The sequence below is a fragment of the Bubalus bubalis genome, chromosome 17 (genome assembly GCF_019923935.1).
Source record: "Bubalus bubalis isolate 160015118507 breed Murrah chromosome 17, NDDB_SH_1, whole genome shotgun sequence".
Classification (NCBI taxonomy): Eukaryota; Metazoa; Chordata; class Mammalia; order Artiodactyla; family Bovidae; genus Bubalus; species Bubalus bubalis.
The window spans coordinates 24641101-24667969 of record NC_059173.1 but is presented as its reverse complement, the minus strand read 5'-3'; the positions used below and the strand labels follow the sequence as shown (position 1 = coordinate 24667969).

Sequence of the window (26869 nt, the reverse complement as noted above, 5' to 3'; positions counted from 1 at the left end):
ATATCTCCATGCAAACGAGAATGTCCAGGTGTGTTTCTTTTTTAAAATATGAAGTGAAATGCTTGTCCCACAGTTGATCCTGGGAAATTTCTCACCCGACCTGGGAGTAACTTTCTAACAGCTGGGTCCATTTTGGATCTGCTGCCTCTGCTGGCCTGGCACATGCCCTCAGCCCTGCTCTGGGCACTTCCCTGGACCTGGTCCCACCTTGAGTCATTCAGACAACTTCCCACAGGTTGGTCCAGGGCTTTTCTTACATCCCAGGAGCCTCTGCCCAGGTGTTCAGTTTATAACCCTGGGGGATATATGCTTCTATTCCAGTAGCCAATTATGGGAGGCCAGTCCTCTGCTCCCCCTACCCACAGCTGGAAGCTGCCCCACACACCCTACAGTCAGCTTTCCCTTCTTTCCTACCTCCCATGCCTCGCCCCTCACTCCTGCCCCCTGCAAATAAATCAACTTCATCCAGAGCCTTGGCTCAGGCTCTGCTTTGGGGAAAACTCAGACTAATGCAATATCCAGTTTGCACATTGGCAAAGTGAGCTTGATAATGGTTAAAGAAACACCAAGTCTGCATCTCAATAAGAAGTAGAAGGAAACTTTGTAAACCAAAGTGCTTTCATCTAACTACCTTCCTGGTCAACTTTATTAATTAGGATTCTTTGTAACCAAAAGAAAATGATGGTTAATTTTTCTTTTTTAACCACACTTGAGGTATGATTGACATGTAAAAAGCTGTACATATTTAATGGATACAACTCAATGAGTTTGGGGATATCCACTTTCACTTTTCACTTTCATGCATTGGAGAAGGAAATGGCAACCCACTCCAGTGTTCTTGCCTGGAGAATCCCGGGGACGGGGGAGCCTGGTGGGCTGCCGTCTCTGGGGTCGCACAGAGTTGGACACGACTGAAGCGACGTAGCACCAGCAGCAGCAGCATATACCTAGACAGCATGTTAAAAGGCAGAGACATTACTTTGCCAACAAAGGTCCATCTAGTCAAGGCTATGGTTTTTCCAGTAGTCATGTATGGATGTGAGAGTTGGACTATAAAGAAAGCTGAGTGCTGAAGAATTGATGCTTTTGAATTGTGGTGTTGGAGAAGACTCTTGAGAGTCCCTTGGACTGCAAGGAAATCCAACCAGTCCATCCTAAAGGAAATCAGTCCTGAATGTTCATTGGAAGGACTGATGTTGAAGCTGAAACTCCAATACTTTGGCCACCTGATGTGAAGAACTGACTCACTGGAAAAGATCCTGATGTTGGGAAAGACTGAGGGCAGGAGGAGAAGGGGAGGACAGAGGATGAGATGATTGGATGGCATCACCGACTCAATGGACATGAGTTTGAGTAAACTCTGGGAGTTAGTGATGGACAGGGATGCCTGGCATGCTGCAGTCCATAGGGTCACAAAGAGTCAGACACGACTGAGCAACTGAACTGAACTGAACTGATATGCCTTTGATGGCCCTGCAAAGCAGGAGACCCTGGTTGGAAGGGTCAGGAAGATCCCCTGCAGAAGGTATAGACATTCTACTCCGGTACTTTTGGGCTTCCCTGGTAGCTCAGTTGGTAAAGAATCCACCTGCAATGCAGGAGACCCCAGTTTGATTCCTGGGTCAGGAAGTTCCCCTGGAGAAGAGATAGATTACCCACTCCAGTATTCTTGGTCTTCCCTGGTGACTCAGACAGTAAAGAATCTGCCTGCAATTCGGGAGACCTGGGTATGATCCCTGGGTTGGGAAGATCCTCTGGAGGAGGGCATGGCAACCCACTCCAGTATTCAGACCTGGAGAATCCCCAAGGACAGAAGAACCTGGCGGGCTGCAGTCCATAGGGTCACAAACAGTTGGACATGACTGAGTGACTAAGCACAGCACAGCACATATACCTGTGAGGGCTTCCCAGGTGGCACTAGTGGTAACGAACCAGCCTGCCAATGCAGGAGACAAAAGAGATGTGGGTTCGTTCCCTGGATCAGGAAGATCCCCTGGAGGAGGGCGTGGCAACCCACTCCAGTATGTTTGCCTGGAAAATTCCGTGGACAGAGGAGCCTGGCAGGCTATAGTCCATAGGGTTGCAAAGGGTCAGACAGGACTGAAGAAACTTAGAATGCACACATATACCTGTGAAGCCATCGACACCACTAAGATCATGGACAGAGCCAACACCTCTCAGTGTTTCCTCCTCCCCCTTTACTGTCATCATTGTCATTATTATTACTCATGTATGTGGCGAGGACATTTAACACACGCTGTACCCTCTGGTGGTTCAGATGGTAAAGAATCTGGCTGCAGTGCAAGAGATTTGATCCCTGGGTCGGGAAGATCCCCTGGAGAAGGACATGGCAATCCACTCCAGTATTCTTGCCTGGAGAATTCCATGAACAGAGGAGCCTAGTGGGCTACAGTCCATGGTGTTGCAAAGAACTGGACATGACTGACCAACTAACACTTTTGGTTTCACTTTCACTACCCTCTAAAAAGGTAATTACCTAATGAATACAGCTCCATTGGAGAATGGATAATACAGTTTAGAAGGTAGGAACCAGGACCTTAGTGGAAATACAAATAACAGGGCAAATGACAGACTTTTCCAGGTGCCCCCAGTGCAACAAATAGAATCCAAACATTCTTGACTCTTGCCTCGGTCTCCTTGAATGAAATTCAAATCCCAGGGTTAGAGGGCTTGATTGTCAGAGCTTCAGAGATCACTGGGGGCAGAGGGTTATGCTGATTTTCAGTCCTAAAAAGAGGGATGGTTTCAGCCAGTCTAGCCATTCCCTGGCTATTTCTAAATCGACCCATGTCATGTACCAATTTCTAGTAAATAGAAATTTATTTATATTAATACTATAAATTGCTGTTTATAATAGAAATCTGTTTGTAGGCTCTCTAGTGTGTTACATAGATGTACTTGTCAGTCCCTATGTCAGTGCTAATCCACAGTATGAAGCTCCAGAATAAATCATGTTCATACTTTTTTTTGTAAAAAAAGGAAGGGATTGTATTTCCAAAAGAAAACTGAAGTCCTACTATGCAGAAGGACTTGGGGCAGGTGAAAATCAAGGCTGTCCATCCCAGAAACTCATTATATTTCTTTAAAAATATTACTGCATTGGCTAAAATGTTCATTTGGCTTTTTCCGAAAGATGTTACAGAAAAATCCGAACAAATTTTTTGTCAATATAAGGAAATTGACTTTGATATTTCACTCAAACCCCATTTGTTGGAGAGCTTACACGCTCTTCTTCTGTCCTCATGAGCCCCCAGAGGAAATGCTATCTTTGTGCAAATCTAAGTAAAATCAAGCTGAGTGTGCCAGTTCACTTTTATTGCCACCTCCTCATAACGCCCATCTTTCAAATTTCTCTCTAACTGAGTTAAAAAGATGTGAAATGCCCTGCTTGGAGGTAAGGGGATGGGATCCTGTGCACTCTGATCAGATAAGCCTCTGATTTTGCAAATGCTGACCCCAAGCCAGGCTTCCCACATCCCAGCTGAGAGCCGGCTTCCACTTGTGCTTCATCCTGTTTGTTTTATAGGATGTTTGCCCTTCTCTGCCCTCCTCCAATGGGGCACTCGAAGCCCTGTCTATGATGCTTCTGTTTAGAAAAGAAGGAATGAACCCAGCTAACACCACATTTATTCTATTCCAACCTCATTCATTGAGTTAACATTTGTGGTATCATTTCAAAACCACGTATTAACATGATTTCCCAAAGCCACGGTAATGTTGAAGTTCCCAAATCATTTTCTTCTCATTAGGAACAACAGGCAATTTAACTTAGTTCTTTCAGCCCAAGAGCTGTGAAAACTGATAAATATTTTTTCCTTCCAAGGTGTGTCAGATAGGACTGTGATTATCTGTGAGTGACAGGGACACACACAAAAAATGAAAAGGGCAGGACCTCAGTCTTCTCTCCAGATGTGTTCAGAGGAAGCAGTCCGAGCTTCATGCTGTGAGGCATCTACCATCAGGCTGCTTCTCTTTGAGACTCAGTCATGGCACCAGTTTCCTGGGGCTGCTGTAACAAAGTCCCTCAAACGTGGTGCCTTCAAACAACAGAAATTTACACGGAAACAACCTAAATGTCTATCGACAGATGAATGGATAAAGAAGATGTGGTACGTGTATACAAAGGGGTATTACTGCTGCTACTGCTAAGTCACTTCAGTCGCGTCCAACTCTGTGCGACCCCACAGACGGCAGCCCACCAGGTTCCCCCGTCCCCGGGATTCTCCAGGCAAGAACACTGGAGTGGGTTGCCATTTCCTTCTCCAATGCATGAAAGTGAAAAGTGAAAGTGAAGTCGCTCAGTCGTGTCCGACTCCTAGCGACCCCATGGACTGCAGCCCACCAGGCTCCTCCGTCCATGGGATTTTCCAGGCAAGAGTATTGGAGTGGGTTGCCATTGCCTTCTCCCACAAAGGGGTATTATTCAGCCATAAAAAAGAATGCAATCTTGCCACTTGCAGCAACAGGAGGCAACTAGAGATTATCACACTGAGTGAAGTAAGTCAGAAAGAGAAAGATGAATTAAACGATATCACTTACATGTGGAATCTAGACGATGACATAAATGAACTTACCTGTGAAACAGAAACAGACTCACAGATGTAAAGAACAGACTTGTGGTTGCCAAAGGCAGAGGAAAAAGGAGGACTGAGAGTTTTGAATTAGCAGATGCAAACTACTATATAGGGAGTGGATAAACAGCAAGGTCCTACTTTATAGTACAGGGAGCTATATTCAGTATCCTGTGATAAACCGTCACGGAAAAGAATATGAAAAAGGATGTACGTATATGTATAATTGAATCCCTGTGCCATACAGTAGGAATTAACACAATGTTGTAAATCAACTGTACTTCAATTAAAAAAAAAATTATGCTCTCACAGTTCAGTAATCCCAAAATTCAGGTGTTGACAGAGCCACGCTCCCTCTGATTGTTCTTGAAGAGTACATTTCCTGCTTCCTCCACTTTCTCACATTTTATTGTTGAGAAAATTTAGGCACCAGGAGTTAAGTTAGTTAGACTTCCCTGGCGGTCCAGTGGTTAAGACTCTGAGCTTCCAATTTAGGAGGTGTGGGTTTGAGGAACTAAGATCCCACAGGCTGCCAGCATCTTTGATGCTCCTTGGCTGGTAGCTGCATCCCTCTCATCTCTGCTTTTGTCTTCACAGGACCATTCTCCCTGTGCCTCTTGACTGTGTTTTCTCTTCCTATGAGGACACTGGTTGTTGGATTAGGGCCCACTCAAACCCAACATGGCCTCATTTTAACTAATTATATCTGCAAAGACTCTCTGTTCGAATAAAATCATGTCCTGAGGTTCTGGGTAGAAAGGAACTCTGGGGGACTCTGTTCACCCCATCGCAGTCATCATGCACCTTTGGGTATAGTCAGTTCTCTACATATGAGTGACTTCTGTTCTGAGAGCACATTGCTAAGTCCAATTTGTTCCTGAGTCCTACAAAGGCAGCTAGGTGCCCAACTAACAGCATCGGCTATATAGTACTATACTATAATAGGTTTATAATACCTTTCACACAAATAATATGTGAAAAAAATACAAAAAATAAAGCATTTTTAATCTTACAGGACTGGACCTTGAAAAGTACAGTAGTATAGTACAACAGCTGGCATACAAGCGCTGGCATCGAGTGAACGGGCAAGAAGAGCTACTGGCTGGAGGAGGGAGAGAAGGTGGGAGATAGCAGAGCTGCAGATCGTCAGCAACAGGAGATGGAGGGCAAACTGCAGTTTCACTCTCACTTAACATTGATGGAATGCACGTTAGCATCTTTGAAAGTTTGCAACTTGAATTTCTTAGGCACCGGGCAATTCTTAACCCACTGAAACCCAGGTCAAAAGCAAGAGGTGGACACTGTTATCCTCATTTTATAGTTGAGAAAATTTAGGCACCAAGAGTTAAGTTAGACTTCCCTGGCGGTCCAGTGGTTAAGACTCTGAGCTTCCAATTTAGGAGGTGTGGGTTCAGGGAACTAAGATCCCATATGCTGTGAAGCACAGCCAAAATGTTAAAAGAAAAAGAAAGAAAAAAATAGCATACTTAATAAGAGATTTAAAAAAAAAAAGTTATATAGGTTGCCTGAGGTTACCCAGTGGGTCGTGTCTAAAGTGAGATTTGAACCCAGTGGTCCTACAAGAGTCTCCCTGCTCTTAACCTTTGTACTACAATGAACCATGTGGGTCTTAACAGCAAGCTCCACCTTTGGGGGTGCAAGAGACAGCCCCAACTGTGCATGGTAGGCTGGAAGAAAAGGAAAATGCAAAACAAACCTTCAGAATCTGCTTTTTTAAAACAGACTTCCCTGGCAACTTCACCCAGAGACTGCCATTTATATCTCATGGACCAAAACCATATCACAGATTAAGGGCAGCCAAAAAGATGTAATAATTTTAGCTGGGCATTTTACAGCCTTAAAGGAAATTGGCATTTTGTTAGGTAAGCAGGAAGGCAGGATATGCACTGGATGAGTTACAAACCGCCTATAACACATAGATCCATCTCTTGATGTGTTTTTTTTTAATTTTTATTGAAATAGAATTAGTTTACAATGTTGTGTTAGTTTCAGGCATACAGCAAAGTGATTAAATCATACATATATATTCTTTTAGAATATTTTTTCATTATAGTTATTACAAAATATTGAATATAGTTCCCTGTGCTACACAGTAGGACCTTGTTGACTATCTATTTTACATATAGTGGTGTGTATCTGTTAATCCCAAACTCCTAATTTATTCCTCCCCCCTTTCCCCTTTGGTAACTATGAGTTTGTTTTCTATGCCTGTGAGTCTCTTTCTGTTTTTGACATGTTTTAGAGGGTCCCCCTTCAAAAGTAGTGTTTTCCTGTATCCATTATCTTCCTCTTCTCTGTTTTAAAAATAATGTTCAAGAGTGCACATGAAGAAATGACTGTGTTCATACACAAAATCAGAACCCTAGAAACAAGAGGAAATTTAAAAAAACAAACAAACACTCTAACGTTGATTCCAATCCGTCAGATCTCCATATGACAAAGTGTTTCACACTTACGTCACAGCAGACTGTCAGGGCTGTGTGCATTTCCCTTACACCCTGCTAGAGTGCTCCAGACCAATTCCTAGCATCACCATCTGCCAGGATCTTTTGTTGAGATTGTCTGTCTGCACACACAGAAGCTGGACGAGCCAGGGAATGGTCAGCTTGCAGGAGCTGATGGGTAAAACTCCAGCTCCCTCTCCCTTCCCTGTAATTATTTTTAGCTGTTTATTTTGGGGGGTGTGTGTGTGTGTTTAATTTATTTGGCTGCGCCACTAGGGTTCTTAGTTTGGGGCATATGGGGTCTAGTTCCCTGACCAGCAATTGAACCTGGGCCCCTTTCCATTGGGAGCATGGAATCTTAACCCCTGGACCACCAGGGGAGCCCCTCAGCTGTGTCTTTTAGATAGCTTCCCCCGCAGGAAAATATATGATAAAACATTTCAACATATTAAAATATGTAACATAACCAATGTGTTTCATCATAGGGATCGACCCCTGCAAGATTAAGCTCCAGCCCCCAACTCTGGTCGCTGGCAGGACATGCATCCTTGTTGGCTGTCCATTTTTCCATGTATCACTTCCCCACTCCCTTCTTGAAGTTTCCTGAGTCTCTGAAACAAATGGCTCTTGAATCCTCATTCCAGCATCTGTTTCTGGGGCCTTTCCAAACTAAGATGCGGGTCATCGTTTCTCAAGTAAAACGAGGACAGTCATTGTTGCCTGACAATAGAGGATAATGAGTTACATTTCAAAAAAGGATCTGCACCCTTACTCACGAGGTCGTCCCTTTTCCCGGTGCCACAGTCAGCGTCTCTTGCCCCCTCTTGCCCTCTCCTAGCCGCTGGTGACCCTCAAGTTCTGCAGCCGTGTGGTCCAATTCCCAGAAAGGACTTACTGGCAAGAACACAGTGTCCAGATGGCAGAAGACAAGCATGGAGCTACCAGTAAGAACTGAGACAGGGCTTTCTCAAGACATGCCTGCCTTTGTATCCTAGGCTCAGGGGGCTGTGATAACGGGAACTCAATGGCAATAAGGCAACTGGGCCTTCAAGGGTTTTATGGGATCACATCTCAACCCACGCCAGGCCTCTGCAGGCACATTCACCACCATCTTCTTGTCCAGAGACTTTTGTGAGCCATCCACACACCAGTCACCTCCTGGAGAAAGTCAGCAATGCACAAGAGAAGGCTCTCTTCTTTTTTCATCTTTTTTTTAATTTTTTGCGCTACTCAGAACTTTCTTTATGTTTCCTTCTTTCTTTCTTGTCTATGCTGGGTCTTGGCTGTGGGACTCAGGCTTCTCTTGCTGCAGAGCATGGGCTCTCGAGCAGGGGCTCAGTAGTTGTGGCACACAGGCTTCGTTGCCCCCATGGCATGTGGGATCTTCCTAGGCCAGAGATCGAACCCTTATCCCCTGCGCTGGAAAGCAGATCCTCAACCACTGGACCACCAGGGAAGTCCCTCAGAACCTTACTAATACAAGCAAAAGAACCAAACTTAACTAATTCAAAATGTTTTTTTTTTTTTTTTATAAGCAGTAGGGAATATATTGCTTTGTATAACCATGAAGTCCATGAATTATTGCATGGATTAGATCTAGGTTTCTTTTTTAATTTCTATTTTATATTGAAGTTGGCTTCCCAGGTAGTTCAGTGGTAAAGAATCTGCCTACTGATGCAGGAGACACAGGTTCAATCCCTGGGTCAGGAAGATAGCCTGGAATAGGAAATGGAAACACACTCCAGTATTCTTGCCTGGAAAACTCCATGGACAGAGGAGCTTGGTGGGCTACAGTCCATGGGGTCACAAAGAATCGGCCGAGACTGAGCAACTGAGCACACACACATTGTTGGTTAACGATGCTGTGTTGGTTTCAGGTATACAGCCAAGTGATTCTGTGATACATATGCATGTGTCTGTTCTTCTTCAAATCCTTTTCCCATTTAGATTGTTGCTGAATATTAAGCAGAGTGAAGAGAAGTTTCTTGATATCAAATAATCACACAGGGGAGGCAGGAAAATGCCAGGCTTGAAAGCTTGGTCCCTAATCCCCACTGAGATCTTGCAGATGGACTGATGCATTCTGTTTAGAGGATAAGAAAACATCCCAGATCTGTGGGATCACAGCTGCTCAGTGGTTATCCCAGGGTCATTTCCCACAATGCTGACCTGACTGCAATGCATTCCAGGCCTTTTGAGTTTTATTGTTGGGGCAGAGATGCTCTTTACTTTTCTACCACTGGTGTGCAAAATTGTTTTCCCTGAAGCTGATGTTCTAATGCTGTTTCTCTAGTCTGCTTTTTCCCTTAGAGATGAGCCAGTTTGGGCCCAAGAGTTAAATTGCGTTTTTCCACTTCTTCTCGAAGTGTGAGCAGTTCCTTTTGATCTCTACCCTTTAGAGTGGAAAAATATGGCTGGCCTTTTTCTTCCCCAGAGGCAGCAGGAAATAGCAACACCATGCTGATTGGCTTCCTTCATTCTTTTACTATGTTTGTACCCAAAATAAAATAAAAATCCGCTGGAAACCCACAGGGGAGGGAAAAAAGGTGCATAAGCAATGGGGCATTTGGAGGCCTATGCATATTCAGACAGTTTGAGGCATAGTCTTTGAAATTCAGGAACATTACAAACTGTAGTCTTATCTTTTAGAATTAAAGACACAATATATATATACACACATATATATCCATGTATGTGTGTGTATATATATATATATTATCATATCCAAAGGCTAAGCCAAATGAACTAATTATAAAACGAACTGAGTCCTATAAAGGAAAAGTAAAATCTTACATAAGAAACAGAAAGTTAACATAAGGAAAACGGTTATATAATTTTAAGCTGATAAACTTCTACGCCTTCTTCTGGCATACAGCTAAATGGGCGTTTTTGATTTCACATGAAAACCAAATTAACAAGAATCTCTGCAAGCCTGTCTCTAAAAGACGTAAAAGGCTTCCTAACTAGGTCCTGAGGCCCGTCCAGATGTGGTGTTGCTGTACCAAGGCTCAGCCGGTCAAGTTCAGATGAATAGAAGAAACTCGGCGTGCACGCTGACATAAGATCTCTTAGGAACAACTGACATGTGATGAATGGGGATTGAACAGAACTCGAATGTCTTGTTGTACAAAGATTGAGGCTTATATGGGAATTTTTATCTTCACGTGGTTAGAGGAGGCGATCCTTGCAGAGAGGAATGAGATTCCTATTGCTTGAGGCTCAGTGTTCTCCACCTGAGAAATAGGCTCACAGGATCCCATAGGACTGGGCCAGTTCACAAACCGCAAGAGTGTGAGAGTAACCCTAGAAGGCATAGGCTTGTTGGAGGCAGAAGTGCAGAGTGAGGATTCTTGCTCAGTGTCCAGGAAAAGGCGCGTGTGTGCTCAGTCGCTGAGTCGTATCCTACTCTTTGCGACCCCATGGACTGTAACCCACCAGGCTCCTCTGTCCATGGGATTTCCCAGGCAAGAATACTGGAGTGGATTGCTCTTTCCTTCTCCAGGGGATCTTCCCAACACAGAGAAAAGGTACCCATTGCCAAGAAGAGAGAACTCAGGCAGACAAATGTCATATGATATCACTTATATGTGGAGTCCAAAAAAATGATTCAAATGAACTTACCTACAAAAACAGAAATAGACTCACAGGCATAGAAAACAAACTGTGGTTACCAAAAAGGAAGGCAGGGAAAGGATAAACTAGGAGTTTAGGATTAACAGGTACACACTACTCTGTGTGTGTGTGTGTGTGTGTTAGTCGCTCAGTCGTGTCCGACTCTTTGCAACCCCATGGACTGTAGCCCTCCAGGCTTTTCTCTCCATGGGATTCTTCAGGCAAGAATACTGGAGTAGGTTGCCATTTCCTTTTCCACTCGACTATATATAAAAGAGATAAATGACAAGGACCTATTGTATAGCACAGGGAACTATATCCAGTATCTTGGAATAACCAATAATGGAAAAGAATCTGAAAAGTAATATATATATATACATATATGAATCACCTTGCCATGTATCACAAATAACACAACATTGTAAAGCATCTATATGTCAGTAAAAAATAAAAAATTAAAAGGAAGGGACCTACGCACAGAAGGCTAACATACAGAACAAGGAGATGAAGATGCTAGTGTGGGTTCCAGTTCCTCCCTTGCTGGGTCCTTCTCCATGCTTTCCACAGGCTCTGGGTGAGGTTCTATTGAGCAGGAAGCAGAGGCAGCCCCACAGAGCTTACCGTCTAGAAGGATGAAAGGATTGAACAACTATAAGGAATAGCAAAACCGCAGTGGTGTCAGATGCCCCAAAGGAGAGCCCATGCCTTTCTTTCCTGGGGGACTGTCATGTTCTTGGCTCTGAAAGCAAATAACAGAGGCAAACAGGGAGGTCCCAAAGGACACATGTTGAGCTGAGCTCTGGAGGAGGTGTTTAGCAGGGAAAATGCACGTTGGGGTGAATGTGTGTGTGTGAGTGTTGTACATGTGTGTGTCACATTGATGGGGCTCTGGGGGTGTCACTGAGGTCATCATAGCATTCCAGACACATACAGAGGCCGGGATAACCTTGGAAAAGTGACAGGAAGTGAAAGAAAGCAAGAGCCACAGCATACAGAGTGACAGTCTCTCAGTCTCCTTATGTCCTGCACATTAGGCATCTTGTTCCCTGGCCAACAGTTGACTGTTAACATCAGAATCCTTTTGTGTGAATTTAGACCAATTGGAACATGAACACGTGGACTCAGGGGTTGAACATCCTGGGTTCTACTTCCACCTCTACCTTCGCCATTTCTTAGCTGTGTCAAGTAACAAAACCTCTCTGTGCCAACCACATAGTAGAGCAAATCTGAATGCACGTTAAATGATTCTGTGAGACTTCATAGGTCCATACTTATACAGTGCTAGGACAGTTCTTGGTGCATGATGAAGTTTGTCAAATACAATATTCATGATGAATTTGCTCCCCCCCCTCTGCATCCCATACCCCCTCTCCATCATATTCAACCCCTCGAAAGTCTGGGTGATGGAGGAACATTACCTGGGCCGCCGTGACCCCTCAGCTGGTGCAGAATGCCAGGCTTCCTGAGCCTGAGTGGGGACAGCTTCTTCACAGGGTGCCTGAGGGAAGGAGGTCAGCACGTGTCAGAATGTGATGGCAGAATATGTTTGCTCTTCCAGGAGGCGGAAATCCTGAACACAGCCATCCTCACTGGGAAGACGGTGGCCGTGCCCGTGAAGGTGGTCTCTGTGGAGGAGGATGGCGCGGTAACAGATCTCAAGTCTGTGGAGTGTCGATCGTCTGATGAAGACGTCATTAAGGCAAGTTGACACCCCCGGCTCCCTGCAGAAATCCACTGTCGAGTCAGCATCAGTGCTCGTCAACCGGCTGGGACCACAGAGTCCCCCGAGATCCCCCATCCCCCATCCCACTCTGGTTATCCTGCTGCTTCCATTCCCTGCCCGAGATTAGATCAGGATGAGAAGGACATGGTGCTTCAGGGGGTGGTGGGGAATGGTAGTCCTGGTCAGTGATGATCCTGACCGTCTGTGTTTCCAAATGCTGTGACCTCTTCTGCACCCCCAGGGATGAGGGACCACCATCCAAATAGAGCTTACTGACCCCCCGCTGACCGCACAGGTTGGGAAGGGGAGAGAAGGCAGCATCAGAAACTAGGTTGATGTGTATGCGGCCACGCTGTAGGATGATTTCATAGCACAAAGCATTTTTGGAGGATCAGTGAGGATTCACAAGCAGCTCCACTCCCCTAACTAACCAGTAGGATTCTCCATGAGTTAGGGACGGGGTGACCAGCTCCCCCATCCCTGGTTTAAATGCTGAAGACTCCCTCCTTCTCTCTGGCTGCTTCTTTCACCTTTTAAACTGAATGCAAAAGTGATCTAAAACAAAGGCCTTTGGGGGGATGCGATGCCTGGGGAGGAAGGGGGTGCCTAGTTTGCTCTGCCAAGCAGCTTGCAGTGTGATGCCAGTCAGCAGGGGAAAGGGTTTGTCACGCTGTTGCCACCCACTGTGCAGACAGAGCTTCCTGGCACCTCCTCTGAGCCAGCCTCCCAGCAAACGCCCCCATCCTGGGAGGGATGCAGTGGGGAGGGCGGGGGCCTCCCATCCTTGTGGTCCCAGGACTCGTCAGAGCCCACCAACCTTCCTGCCTGTTCTGCTCAGGGACTGAAGGGCCTCTCTGACCCCACCTGAACCCCGGGAAGCATTTCCACCCACGAGAAGGCAGTGGACAAACGCAGATTGAGTCATCGCTGAGCGCTGGGTCCAGTTTCAGATGCTGGGACCACAAGTTAGAGGCACAGCCCTGTCTTTAGTCTCTCAGAGAGAAGGCAGTGCTGTGAGAAAATGACCGAGCCGTGTGACACATTATACAACACATCCCACCCTTCATTCCCTTCACCTCAGTACATGGCACATTCATCTTCCCAGTGGCTCAGACCAGAATCTTGGCACATCCTTTAAACCAGTGTCTTAGCACATCCCATATTCCTTGTTCTCTCTCTCTCCCCACATCCAGTCCTTCAGCAAATCCCATTGGCAGTGCTTTCTAAACACACCCAGGAGCCAAGCAGTCCTCACAGCTACCTCCCCAGCCCCAGCCACCATAACTCCCCTGGATCAAAGCAGTGCCTTCTTGTTGGCTTCCCAGTGGTCTCCTGAGACAGCTGGGGTGATTCATGTGGAAGCCTAGTGATGTTATTCCTTAGCTCAGAACCATCCACTGGCCTCCTCCCATCTCAAAGGTAAAGCCAAAGGGTTTACCAGGACAGGGGAAGTACAGCCCAGCTGGCTATGCCTGCCTCAACTCAGACCTCACTCTGGTCATGCTCCCTCTCACCACCTCTGTTCCAAGCACCCTGCAGACTTCACTTTTCCTCTAACAGTTCAGATACCCTTCTGCTCCGCAAGCTCCTAACTCTCTTCCCCTCGATGGTTTTCAGGCATGCTCACCCCTTTATCTTCTTGCTAAAGTCTTTCCTAAGCAAGTTTTATATATATATATATGTATATATATATATATATTTATATATAAATAAATTATATATATATATATATCATTTGATATATATGATATCATTTATTTTATTCTTGGCCATGCTAGGTCTTTGTTGGTGTGCCCCGGCTTTCTCCAGTTGCAGCAAGCAGGGGCTACTCTTTAGTTGTGCTGCATAGGCTTCTCATTGTGATGACTTCTCTTGGGGAGTGTGGGCTCTAGGGCCTGCAGGCTATGCTCAGTATTTGCCATTCTCAGGCTCTAGAGCACAGGCTCAGGATTTGTGGGGCAGGGGCTTTGTTGTTCTGCAGCCCATGGGATCTTCCCGGGCCAGGGATCAAACCTGTGTCTCGTGCATTGGCAGGCAGAGTCTTTACCACTGAGCCACCAGGGAAGCCCCCTGAGTAAGTTCTGTAAAATTTTGTAAAAATCATATGCCATTCGATCTAGCTCATTATTTACTTTATTTAGCTTATATTTATTAAGCATATTATTTAGCTTATTATTATTAAGGGTCCTCTCCATCATGGCTCCAGGAAAACACTAAGGGAACTCTGAAGATGAACCTACAGAAGAGGAAGATCACGGAAACCATAAGTACCCCTGGGGAGGTCTGCTGCTTAAACTTGCACCAGCTTCCAGTTTGCAACGTTGTGGGTGGCATTTTATGCTCCAGACAGTCTTTGTTGGCTATTTATTATGAATTAGGTAAATCATCCACTGTGAGTTTCTTCCTGTTTGCGCCGCTTTTAGGAAGTACTACTGATTCCTACAGTGGACAGGGAGCTTTGTCCTGCAGCTCCCATTTGCCTTTTTTCTGATAACAATAACTGGATATTCTCTAAAAATCCCTCCACCAAATTCATACACATTTTTTTTCCTTTTTGTCCACCAAATTCTTTTTTTTTTTAATTTTTATTGGAGTATAGTTGCTTTACAATGTTGTGTTAGTTTCTGCTGTACAGCAAAGTGAATCTATTATATGTATACCTACATCTGCTGTTTTTTAGATTTCCATCCCATTTAGGTCACCACAGAGCACTGAGTAGAGTTCCCTGTGCGATACAGTAGGTTCTCATTAGTTATCTATTTTATACATAGTAGTGTGTATATGCCAATCTCAGTCTCCCAATTTATCCTACCCACCCTTTTGGTATTCATACGTGTGTTCTCTACATCTGCATTTCTATTTCTGCTTTGCAAGTAAGTTCATCTGTACCATTTTTCTAAATTCCACTTATAAGTGATATACGGTATTTGCTTTCCTCTTTGTGACTTAACTTCACTGTATGAGAGTCTTGAATTTTTTGCTTTTTAAAATTTATTTAAATTTTTTCTTCCAGTTTGATTGGGATATCATTGATATATGGCACTGTATAGGTTTAAGGTGTCCAGCATAATGATTTAACCTACGTACGTCACGAAATGATGATCATGATAAGTTTCGTGAATGTCCATCACTTCATGTGGATACATAATTGTGTGCTCAGTCGGTCTGAGCCTGCCAGGTTCCCCTGTCCATGGGATTCTCCAGGCAATATTGGAGTGAGTTGCTTCTCACTCCAGGGGGATACATAAATAAAGAAATAGAAAAAAAATTTTTTTTCTTGTGATGCTTACTCTTAGGATTTGCTCTCATAACAACTTTCATGTGTAACATACAGCAGTGTTACTTCTATTTCTCATGTTGTACATTACATCTCTAGCACCTATTTATCTTATAGCTAGGAGTCTGTATTTTGGTTGCCTTCATCCAATTCCCTCTCACCTCACCCCACGCCTCTGATAACCACAAATCTGATCTCTTTTCTGTCTGTTTGTTTTTGAAGTATAATTGACACGCCACACCATATTAGTTTGTGTTATGCAGCCGAGTAATTTGAGATTTCTATATATTTCAAAATGATCACCACGGTAAGTCTAGTCACTATGTCATCAACAAAGATATTACATAGTTATTGACTGTATTCCCATGCTGTGTATTTCATAACCATGCCTCATTTATTTTAAATCTATGCAATTTAAATAGTATGGTGTCCAACCCAGCTTCCAGTGGCCATGTGACCCACGGTGGCCAATCAAAGCGCTGCATCCATCCAGAGACTTTCATTGGCTCAGGGGGAGACACAGTATTCAATCCCAATCAATGGGAGGCAATCCTGAGACTTTGGCTGAAACTCCTGTAAGAGAACATTTTCTCTGCTTTTGTTCTTACTCCTTATCCTTGAGAGGGTATGCCAGAGTTATTAAGTTCCATTTTTTTTTTTTTTTTTTTGGTTGCCCTGGGTCTCTGTTGCTGTGTGCAGACTTTCTCTAGTTGCTGCAAGTGGAAGCTACTCTTCACTGCAGTGCATAGGCTTCTCACTGCAGTGGCTTCTCCTATTGCGGAGCACGGGGTCTAGGCACACAGGCTTCGATAGTTGCAGCACATGGGTTCGGTAGTTGCAGCTTGTGGGCTTAGAAGCTGTGGTGCACAGGCTTTGTTGCCCCACAGCATGTGGAATCTTCCTGGACCCGGGATCAAACCCATGTCCCCGGCATTGGCACGCAGATTCTAATCCACTGTACCACCAGGGATGTCTGGATTCCATCTTGAGAAAGGAAACTTCCAGGGAATTAGAAACAATAGAGGAAGTCAGAACCACTGTGCAAAAAAACCAGGAACTTATGCTACTGCTCAAGACCTCGAATCCCACTGCACTACTGCCTAAATATAAACCAATGGAGTCCTTTTTTGTGTAAAGCAATTTCTGTTTATCTTATAATACCCGTCACCAAAGAAGACCGGGTTTATATTTGTGCCCTAAAGAGTACAGGATGACTTGGGTCGTCTCGGGAGTCCATGAAATCGATGTCAGAAATACAGAGGCTCAAGGAAAGTGCAAAACCTTCCTGTGTTCAGTTTCACGTCCATCCGCAGGCCTCACCACCTGGTGAATAACTTGAAAATCAAACCCCACAGCCTGCACAGCTGTCACCGTGCTGCTCTATGAATCACAGGTGCTGAAAGAGAATCACCTGGTGTAGATAATGTTTTGGTGCCATTCGGAGGCCCTTGAGAAAGAAAACCAAGGAATCCTTGGAGAAGCATCTCAACACCTGCTCAGAGGCTCCTGGGAAATCTCTGAGCAGTAGGTCTGTCTTTAAAGCCCATCTCCCCGTCCCCCACATCTTTTTATTTTCATTGCTTTATCTTCCTTCCCTAGTCAGAGGCCCAATAAGCTCTTGCATTCTCCTCCTTCCATACAAAACCACCTCTCAGGAGATCCACTGGAAAACTCATTTGGTCTGAATCATAAATTACATGAAGGCATGTTACCTTGTGTCTCCCAAGGCTGCTGGGTTTTTAAGAAGGCAGCAGGTCCCTCACGGATGCATTTCAGTTATTGATGAGAACATCTATTGTGATTCTTAGGAGTTGGAAATAACAGGAAATTCCACTCACACTGACTTAAGTTTAAATAGGAAAAAAGTGTGGCTGACGTCATTGGAGAGTTCAGTCAGAACTAATTTCTGAGGGTTTTGTTCAGAACCACAAGAACATTCTTTCTCTCTTTCCCACCCCCTCACATATAGCCACACTTTCTTGTGGGTGAGTTTCATTCTGACAGAGGCTGCCCTTGTGGGAGCAAAATGGATGCCTCAGAACCGATTCAAATCCAACAGGAAAGAATCTACGTCCTCTGGGCCAGTCCAGTGTAAGTCCTGGGATATGCTCTCATGGGACCTGTTTAGGTCACCTCCTTATCCCTGAAGCTCAGAGAGCCTAAAACACCAATTGTCCAAAGCCTGCTGCTGCTGCTGCTAAGTCGCTTCAGTCGTGTCCGACTCTGTGCGACCCCAGAGACGACAGCCCACCAGGCTCCCCCGTCCCTGGGATTCTCCAGGCAAGCACACTGGAGCGGGTTGCCATTTCCTTATCCAGTGCATGAAAGTGAAAAGTGAAAGTGAAGTCACTCAGTCGTGTCTGACTCTTAGCAACCGCACGAACTGCAGCCTACCAGGCGCCTCCGTCCATGGGATATTCCAGGCAAGAGTACTGGAGTGGGGTGCCATTGCCTTCTCCTACATCACTCCAAAGGACACGAACTGAAAAAGGAGGGGTTGTGGGGAGAGGAGCAGGCCCTCCCCCGCCCCAGGAACTCTGCCTGCTCTTACCACTGAAGATGGTGGGGGCCTCCGAGAAACAGAAACAGCATATACAGCAGGGGTCACTAGGAGTCGGACACAACTGAGCGACTTCACTTTCACTTTTCACTTTCATGCATTGGAGAAGGAAATGGCAACCCACCCCAGTGTTCTTGCCTGGAGAATCCCAGGGACGGGGGAGCCTGGTGGGCTGCCGTCTCTGGGGTCACACAGAGTCGGACACGACTGAAGTGACTTAGCAGCAGCAGTAGCAGCATGCAACCACTTAGGACTGGCAGAGCTACGGAGTCAGGGACCCTTAAGAGCCCCAAAGTTGCCCTGTGGGAAGTGGCTGTACTGCAAAGCCAAACTACACTTTTACACATAGCAAAGAAGACTGATTTGGGCTCGAGAGTCACTCCTGAAAGGCTTGCTGAGTTTTTGTTTTTTTTTTTTACTTTAAATACGGACATGAGAGTTGGACCATAAATAAGGCTGAACACTGAAGAACTGATGCTTTTGAATTGTGGTGCTAGAGAAGACCCTTGAGAGTCCCTTGGACAGCAAGGAGATCCAACTAGTCAATCCTAAAGGAATTCAACTCTGATTATTCATTGGAAGAACTGATGCTGAAGCTAAAGCTCCAATAGTTTGACCCCCGCTGATGCACAAAGAGCTGACTCATTGGAAAAGGCCCTGATGCTGGGAAAGACTGAAGGCAGGAGGAGAAGGGGACAAGAGAGGATGAGATTGTTGGATAGCATCACCAACTCAATGGACATGAGTTTGAGCAAACTCCGAGAGATAGTGAAGAACAGGGAAGCCTGGCATACTGCAGTCCACGGGGTCTCAGAGAGTCGGACACAACTTGTCGAACATGAGTTAATGACTGAACAACAGTTGATTTACAATGTTGAGTTAGTTTCTGTTGTACAGCAAAGGTATTCAGATATATGGTAATAGACTATAGAGAGATACATATTTTTATAGATATATAGAGAGAGATTCTTTTTCATTTTTTCCATTATATGTTATTACAAGATATTAAATATAGTTCTCTGTGCTATACAGTAGGATCTCATTGTTTATCTGTTTTATATATAGTAGTGTGTATCTCCCAGGGATGGGGGAGCCTGGTGGGCTGGCATCTATGCGGTCACACAGAGTCGGCCATGACTGAAGCAACTTAGCAGCAGCAGCAACAGCAGTGTGTATCTCTAACTCCTAACTCATCCCTCCCCTACCCCACATGTTCCCTTTGGTAATCATAAATTTGTTTTCTCTATCTGTGAGTCTGTTTCTGTTTTGCAAATAAGTTCAAAAGTTAGATTTCACATATAAGTGATGTCATATGATATTTATCTTTCTCTTTTTGTTCTTGCCTGGAAAATCCCAGGGACGGTGGAGCCTAATGGGCTGCCGTCATGGAGTCACACAGAGTCGGACATGACTGAAGCGACTTAGCAGTAGCAGTAGAAGTTCTTTACTTAGTAGGATAATCTCTTGGTCCATCCATGTTGCTACGGATGGCATTATTTTATTCTTTTTTTAATATATTCCAGTGTATATATGGGCTTCTCCAGTGGCTCAGAAGGTAAACAATCAGCCTGCAATGCAGAAGACCCAGGTTCAATTCCTGGGTTGGAAAGATCCCCTGGAGAGAGAAATGGCAACCCACTCCAGTATTCTTGCCTGGAGAATTCCATGGATAGAGGAACGTGGTGGGTCCAAGGGGTCACAGAGTCAGACAGGACTGAGCGACTAACACTTCACTTCAGTGTATATATACCACATCTTCTTTATCCATTCATCTGTTGGAGGACACTGAGTTGCTTCCATATCTTGGCTATTGTAAGTAATGTTGCTGTGAACATTTGGGTGCATGTATCTTTTCAGATTAGATTTTTCTCTGGATATATGCCCAAGAGTGGGATTGCTGGATCATATGGTAGCTCTATTTTTAGTTTTTTAAGGAACCGCCATACTGTTCTCCATAGTGGCTGCACCAATTTACATTCCAACCAATAGTGTAGGAGGTTTCTTTTTTTGCTGAGTTGTTTTTAAAGCGTTCATTAACTGCTCCTAAACAGACAAGTATCTTCCCCAAATGGCAGAAAAGTCCTCTGTTAGCAGTGAAGGGAGGTCAGCCCCTGCACATCGCAGCTGGATCCAGTGAACCTGCTTCAGCACCTTCTGACACTCTGGCAGCATCAGGACCTACCCTGCTTCCAGCAGAAACTCACAAGGGTTGGAAGCTGGGCTTAATCAAGCCTGACATGTTCTCCCAAGGCTGATCCAGACAGAAGTGTTCCTGCCACAGGAGCAGACCGCCTCCGCCAGGGGAAGGAGGGTGATTTCGGGACTGGAATGAGACACTTAACAACTCCAAGAGAGGAAAGGAGTAGCAGAGATTGCCTCCCCAGCGGGGCGCTGTGCTGTGGGCTTCAGGCTATGGCTTGTCCTGGTGGTGGCCTGGCTCCAGAGGAGGAGAGGGGGGCAGTGGGGGTCCTGCCCCCCATGCAGCCCTCTTTGGGGACCCCTGCTGAACTTCCCGTCACCTGATCAGCCACAGAGAGAGCCACGAGGAGAGGGCATCCTCTTGAGTCCCTTCTTTTTTTTTTTTTCTCAGTCTGCTGATCTTTTACTGGGGCTCATCATTTTTGTCCCCTCCCAGAGAGAAGTGGCTCCTTTTTTTTTAGTTTTATTTATTTGCTTACTTGGCTCTTTTGGGTCTTAGTTGCAGCACATGGGATCTTTGTTGCATTATGCAGGCTCTTTCATTGTGGTATGAAGATTCTCTCTAGTTGTGTGTGGGCTTAGTTGCTCCATGGCACGTATGATTTTATCTCCCCAGCCAGGGATCAAACTCATGTCCCCTGCATTGCAAGGTGGATTCTTAACCACTGGACCACCAGGAAAGTCCCCCAAGTGGTTCCTTAAATACCAACCAAGGAATCGGGAAATCGTGTGGACTATGCCTGTTCGATCAGCCCTGCTGCCTCCTCTGTAGGCTCTCCCTGTGTTACTTGCAGGGGAAGAGCTCCTGGGAAGCGGTTTGGCTGTAGGACATGGCATCCTCCAAGAAGGAGCGTAATGCTTTTCAGGCACTGATAGAGGCGACGCACTTTTCATTTGGTGAACACATATCCCTTGAGTTCCTTTATTGAGCAAGGCTGTTAGATTAGAATAACCTCTCAATATTCCCCTTCTTCAATCCATCTTGCACGTAATGGGTAGTTATTTGTTGCTGTTGTTTCCTCAATATCATTTTTTAGCATTTGTTCTTTTTTAATTTTATCTTTATCAAAGTATAATTGATTTACTATGTTGTGTTAGTTTTAGGTGTACAGCAAACTGATTCAGTTATATGTATACGTGTGTATGTGTGTGTGTGTATGTGTGTGTGTGTGTGTGTATCAGATTCTTTTCCCTTGCAGAGTTTTACAAAATATTGAGTATAGCTCCCTGTGCTGTACAGTAGGTCTTTGTTGGTTATCTAGTTTATATATAGTAGTGTGTATCTGTTAATTGGGCTTCCCGGGTGTCTCAGAGGTAAAAAATCCACCTGTCAATGCAGAAGACATAGGAGACATGGGTTCGGTCCCTGGATCAGGAAGATCCCCTGGAGAAGGAAATGGCAACCCACTCCAGTATTCCTGCCTGTAAAATCCCACGGACAGAGAAGCCTGGTGGGCTAACGTCCATGGGGTCTCAAAGAGTTGGACACGGCTGAGTGACTGAGCATGCACATCTGTTAATCACAAATTCCAAATTCATCCCTCCTCCCCCTTTCCTTCTCCCTTTGATAACCATAAGTTCATTTTCTATGTCTGTGGGTCTATTTTGTGTATAAATTCATTTGTATCTGTTTTCTTAAGCTTCCACCTATAAGTGATATCATATGATACTTGTCTTTCTCTGTGTGGCTTGCTTCACTTAGTAAGATAATCCCTAGGTCCATGTATGTTGCTGCAAATGGCATTAGTTCATTCATGGCTGAGTAATATTCCATTGTATAAATATCCCACACCTTTATCCATTTATCTGTCAATGAACATTTAGATTGTATCAGTGGTTATTTAGAAAGATGTTAACGATAACCCTGTATGCAAGATAGCAAAAGAGACACAGATGTATGGAACAGTCTTTTGGACTCTGTGGGAGAGGGCGAGGGTGGGATGGTTTGGGAGAATGGCATTGAAACATGTATATTATCATATGTGAAGCGAATCGCCAGTCCAGGTTCGATGCATGATACAGGATGCTCGGGGCTAGTGCACTGGGATGACCCAGAGGGATGGGATGGGGAGGGAGGTGGGAGGGGGGTTCAGGATGGGGAACACATGTACACCTGTGGTGGATTCATGTCAATGTATGGCAAAACCAGTACAATATTGTAAAGTAATTAGCCTCCAATTAAGATAAATAAATTTATATTAAAAAAAAAACAAAAAAATAAATAAACCTCACATATAGGAATAGAATCTGTAGCTACAGAGTGGGGTGAAGCCACCTGCTGGATGCAATGTCTGGACCTCATATTTGTCCCCACCCCCCACCATCAGTAGAGACACTCATGGATGCAAATGAAGCAGCAGAAGCAGAAAAAGAGCCGATAGGCTGCACAGCATCAACTGCATGTACATCTACTGGCATCTCTCTTCATGTGGCAGCATCCTATTTGGACACCAAATAACGGTGTTCCTTCCCTGAAGTTGACTTACTAGTGTCAGAACATTTTTATTGCTTGATTGAGAGTAAATGTTTCAGCTTAGAGAAAACAGTATTTCTCTTCCTCAAACCTGGACCCAGTGTTTAGACCCTGATTCTCTTCCTTTCTATCCACTTGCCAGTTTCTAATATATAAAGCATCATTTCAGAGTTGTCAGTAGGTCTTGACTCCTGATCCAGGTTAAACATGAGAAGTATTATAATAATAATAGAAATAGCAATGTTTTCATGTATCCTGGGTGTTCATTACACAGCAGGTAGCATTTCTTTGATCCTCACTATGACCCCAAGAAATAGTGTTATTTTTATCTTATATTTCAGATAAGAATATTGAGGCACCCAGAGGTTTTTTGTTTAAACTGTGACAAAATACATATAAGATTACCATCTTAACAATTCCAAAGTGTACAGGGCAGTATTGTCAAGTATATTCACATTGTTGAGCAACCATCACCACCATCCATCTCCAGAACTCTTTTCTTCTTGCAAAGCTGAAATTTGGTACCCATTTAAACACTAAGTCCCAATTAAGCACTAATTCCCTCTGCTCCTGGTAGCCTCTATTCTACTTTCTGTCTTTGTGAATTTGGCCATTCTAGGTGCCTCATATTAGTGGAATCATACGGTATTTGTCCTCTGTGTCTGGCTTATTTCACCGACTGTAACATCCTCAAGGTTCATGCATGTTTTTGCATGGGTCAGAATTTCCTTCCTTTTCAAGGCTGAGTCATATTCCATCATATGGATAGACCATTTATCCATTCGTCCATCAGTGGGAACTTGGGTTGCTTCAGCCTTTTGTCAATTGGCTGCTGTGAACACACAGTTTTTTTGCTTGTTCTTGGGGGGATTTGGGGGGGGGGGAGTTTTTTTAATGAGTAGGTCATTTCCAAATGAAATAAGATACTAAAGCATTAATTATTGAATATTGACTTCCCTTTGCAGAGAGATTAAAGGTATTTAGGAAACTGAAGGTACTTAGTGCCACCCTGAGATATTCTCTAAAGAAACCACATGTTTAAAATTGTATATGCTCAGGATTTTCTAAAACTGGATTAAATCTGGTTGGATTTTTGTATTTCTAAATGGATTTTGTTGGGAGTGGGCTAGGGCAAGATTTCTGCCTGCAAAGTTCTCTTGGAAGATGAATGCACAGAATTTTAACACATCATCAGAAACCGAGATCCATGATACCCATTTCCAAGGCCTGTTTTGCTTTTGCTTCTATCGCTCATCATTTGGAATATGGGTTGGCAAACTATGGCTGCCATGGTAACAAGTTGGGAATGTACCATCCATTAATCAGTGCTGCTTTAGCACTGCTGTGGCAGACTGAGTAGCTGTGAGAGCAATCGCACAGTCCGCAAGGCCAAAAGTGCTTACCATCCACTTCTTTACAGAAAATATTTGCCCACCTCTGTTCAAGGACTCTGATCAGGCTTTCCTTCTGTGAGTGATCACTTACCATGGCACATGGAAAGCCCACACTCCCAGCCAAAAATAACTCCTCCACACATGGATGCTTGCAATCCCTCCAACAAGACATCATATTATTGGACTAACCATTCATTCTCCCTGCACTCCTTTGTCAAACGGAACATACTTCTGGGAGAGACTGTGTATATATCCCTTCCTGAAAATTTTGTCAGAATGAACTTGCTTAGATCAATTTTGCTCTTTGGTAGTCAAAATCAGGACAAGCAAATATTCCGCCTTTTGGGGAAATGGGATAGATTGGGTCGGAGAGGGCAAACCAACCTTGCCTTCCATCCTGGGTTAGCCAAGAGCAGCATCAGCAAACATACCTCATACAAAATACTCAGCATCACCAGTCAAATATAGCACATCTTTCTATTATGTTCAGACATTCCTGGGAACTCTTCTCAACACCATCAATCATGGATTTAAGAGATGAAACCTCTTCTTCATCTTTGACCTAGAATTTACACAAAGGATCTCGGAAAACATTTAGACCAAGGATCGTCACCACAGAAAACAGGATCCACACAATAACTTAAAACGTGTAAAGGAGATAGGAAGTAGTAGAGACTTCAGCAAACTGAGCAGCATATATCCTGTCTAAAGGTGCAGCCAATGCCACATCCTGTGCGATTATTGCATGGTGGACACATGGTGCTTAAGAGTTTGGGCTCTCATGTCAGATTGTCTGGATTTAAATCCTAGCTCTTTATAAATGAGATCGAGTCTGGATATTTAAACTTCCTTTTCCTCAGTTTCTTCAGTTGTAAGATGGATATAACATTCTTATGACAAATTTGATTCTGCACTGTGTTGGGAAAGCGATCTATTAGAGCCACTTTGATCACCTGTATATTTGTTTTATAAGTAGGGATTTGCCTCTGAGCTACAGTCTTAACTTCAGGAGTATCTGCACAAAATCTTTTCAAGTTTCATTTAGAACTTAATAAGTGGGGTCAAGATTAGAAGGTAAAATAAACTTTCCACAACTTCCTCAAGCATGTTACTGCTCTTGATTTTGTCCTAAAACTACTCTCCAAAAATACCCCCAACACTACTCTCAACTCATCAGTGAAAGCATTCCTTTAGAAATGTGAGGCACATCACATCACTCCTCCACTCAAAATTGTCCTGTCACTTCTCCATTTTCTCAAAATAAAAGCTAAAATGCCTTACAATTGCCACTAAGACCATCCAATCTCCCCGTCCTCCCCCATGGATCTTCACCACCTGACCTCATTTCCTGCCTCTCCCTTCAGCCTGATTGCCTTCTGAAGATTGCAGAGACCTTGCAGGCATGCTCCCACCTAAGACCTTCAAACATCTGCTGTCTCTTCTACCAGATCCACACACAGCTCACCCCTTCACTTCCTTCAGGACTTAGCTCCAAAGTCCCCAGTTTACAGGGCAATAAGCTAGCTCCATCACTCCCCAACTCTCCACCCCACCCTTTCCTGGTTTATTTTTCTTCCTGGAACTTAATCACCATAATCTTGTTCATCTATTCGCTGTCCACCTTTATAAGGCCAAGACCTTCTTGGTTTGACCATTGATGATTTTCCAATGCCTAGAGCAATGCCTGCTGCTTTGTCAATAACTGTTGAAAGGAAGGGTCTAATCTACGGAGTCACAAAGTGGATGAGGGAGAAGAGCTCCATCTCTCTTGGTTGTGACATGGAAGGTTCGGATATCCAAGGGAAACTTCCCTGCAGTAGGAAAAAAAATCAGCAAGTAACCCAGCTCAGCATTCTCCTCTTTGAAGTGAAGAGACACCTATATATTCATTTGTGCAGCAGAATTTCTCCAAACCTTTATATGAAAAAGCAAGATCATTTAAAGGATGGTGGGTGGGAATTTTCTCCAGGACCAAGAGGAAACATGCAGGAGTTCCAATTGATGATGGATAATGAGTTGATGGACAGCTTTCAGAATTGTATTTAAATGGCTCTGTTAGTTTGACTCAGCAAACAGTAAAGATATGATGAGAGTGGCTACAGAGAGAATAATACCTTGGCTGTAAAGGCAAGGTCAGAAATAAAGGGATCCAGCTCCATTGCTACTCCTCCATATTTTCTGTTTTCTACATGAAGGAGGAACTGTGACAGCTAATTAGGATTCTTTGGCAGCTTAAATGGTAACAAGAAGCCAGGGGCTGAGCGTTCTTTCTCAGACACTGGGTAGGCAATTAGACTGTGCAGGAGAATTGTACACTGTTACTTCCAAGATGCTAAAGATCAAAATGACAGAAGTCAGATGTTAGAAGTCAAGCAATACATTTGTGGTCCAAAAAAACCCAATTTAAAAGATTTTCAAGAGTAATTTTCACTTTAGGTGGATGCACCTTTCTTTAGACTTTAACTCTTAGGTAAGATGTGACTCTGTGAGGAATGTGGTTATCCTCAGTTATTTACATGTTAGGTTTGGACACATTCTAGGTCGGGGACTTTTCTGACTTATTTCTGTCTTCCT

The 26869-nt window shown here is 44.2% G+C and overlaps 1 protein-coding gene across 2 annotated transcripts in view; it reads left to right on the top strand.

The window, feature by feature from the left end:
* Positions 1-26869, top strand: part of TMEM132D (transmembrane protein 132D) — an 893797-nt gene that overhangs the window by 744378 nt on the left and 122550 nt on the right. For both annotated transcript variants that reach the window (XM_044930298.2, XM_045163122.1), the window contains exon 5: positions 12228-12368. In XM_044930298.2, the coding sequence (XP_044786233.1) occupies positions 12228-12368 (141 nt within the window). The remainder of the gene's footprint in view (positions 1-12227; positions 12369-26869) is intronic.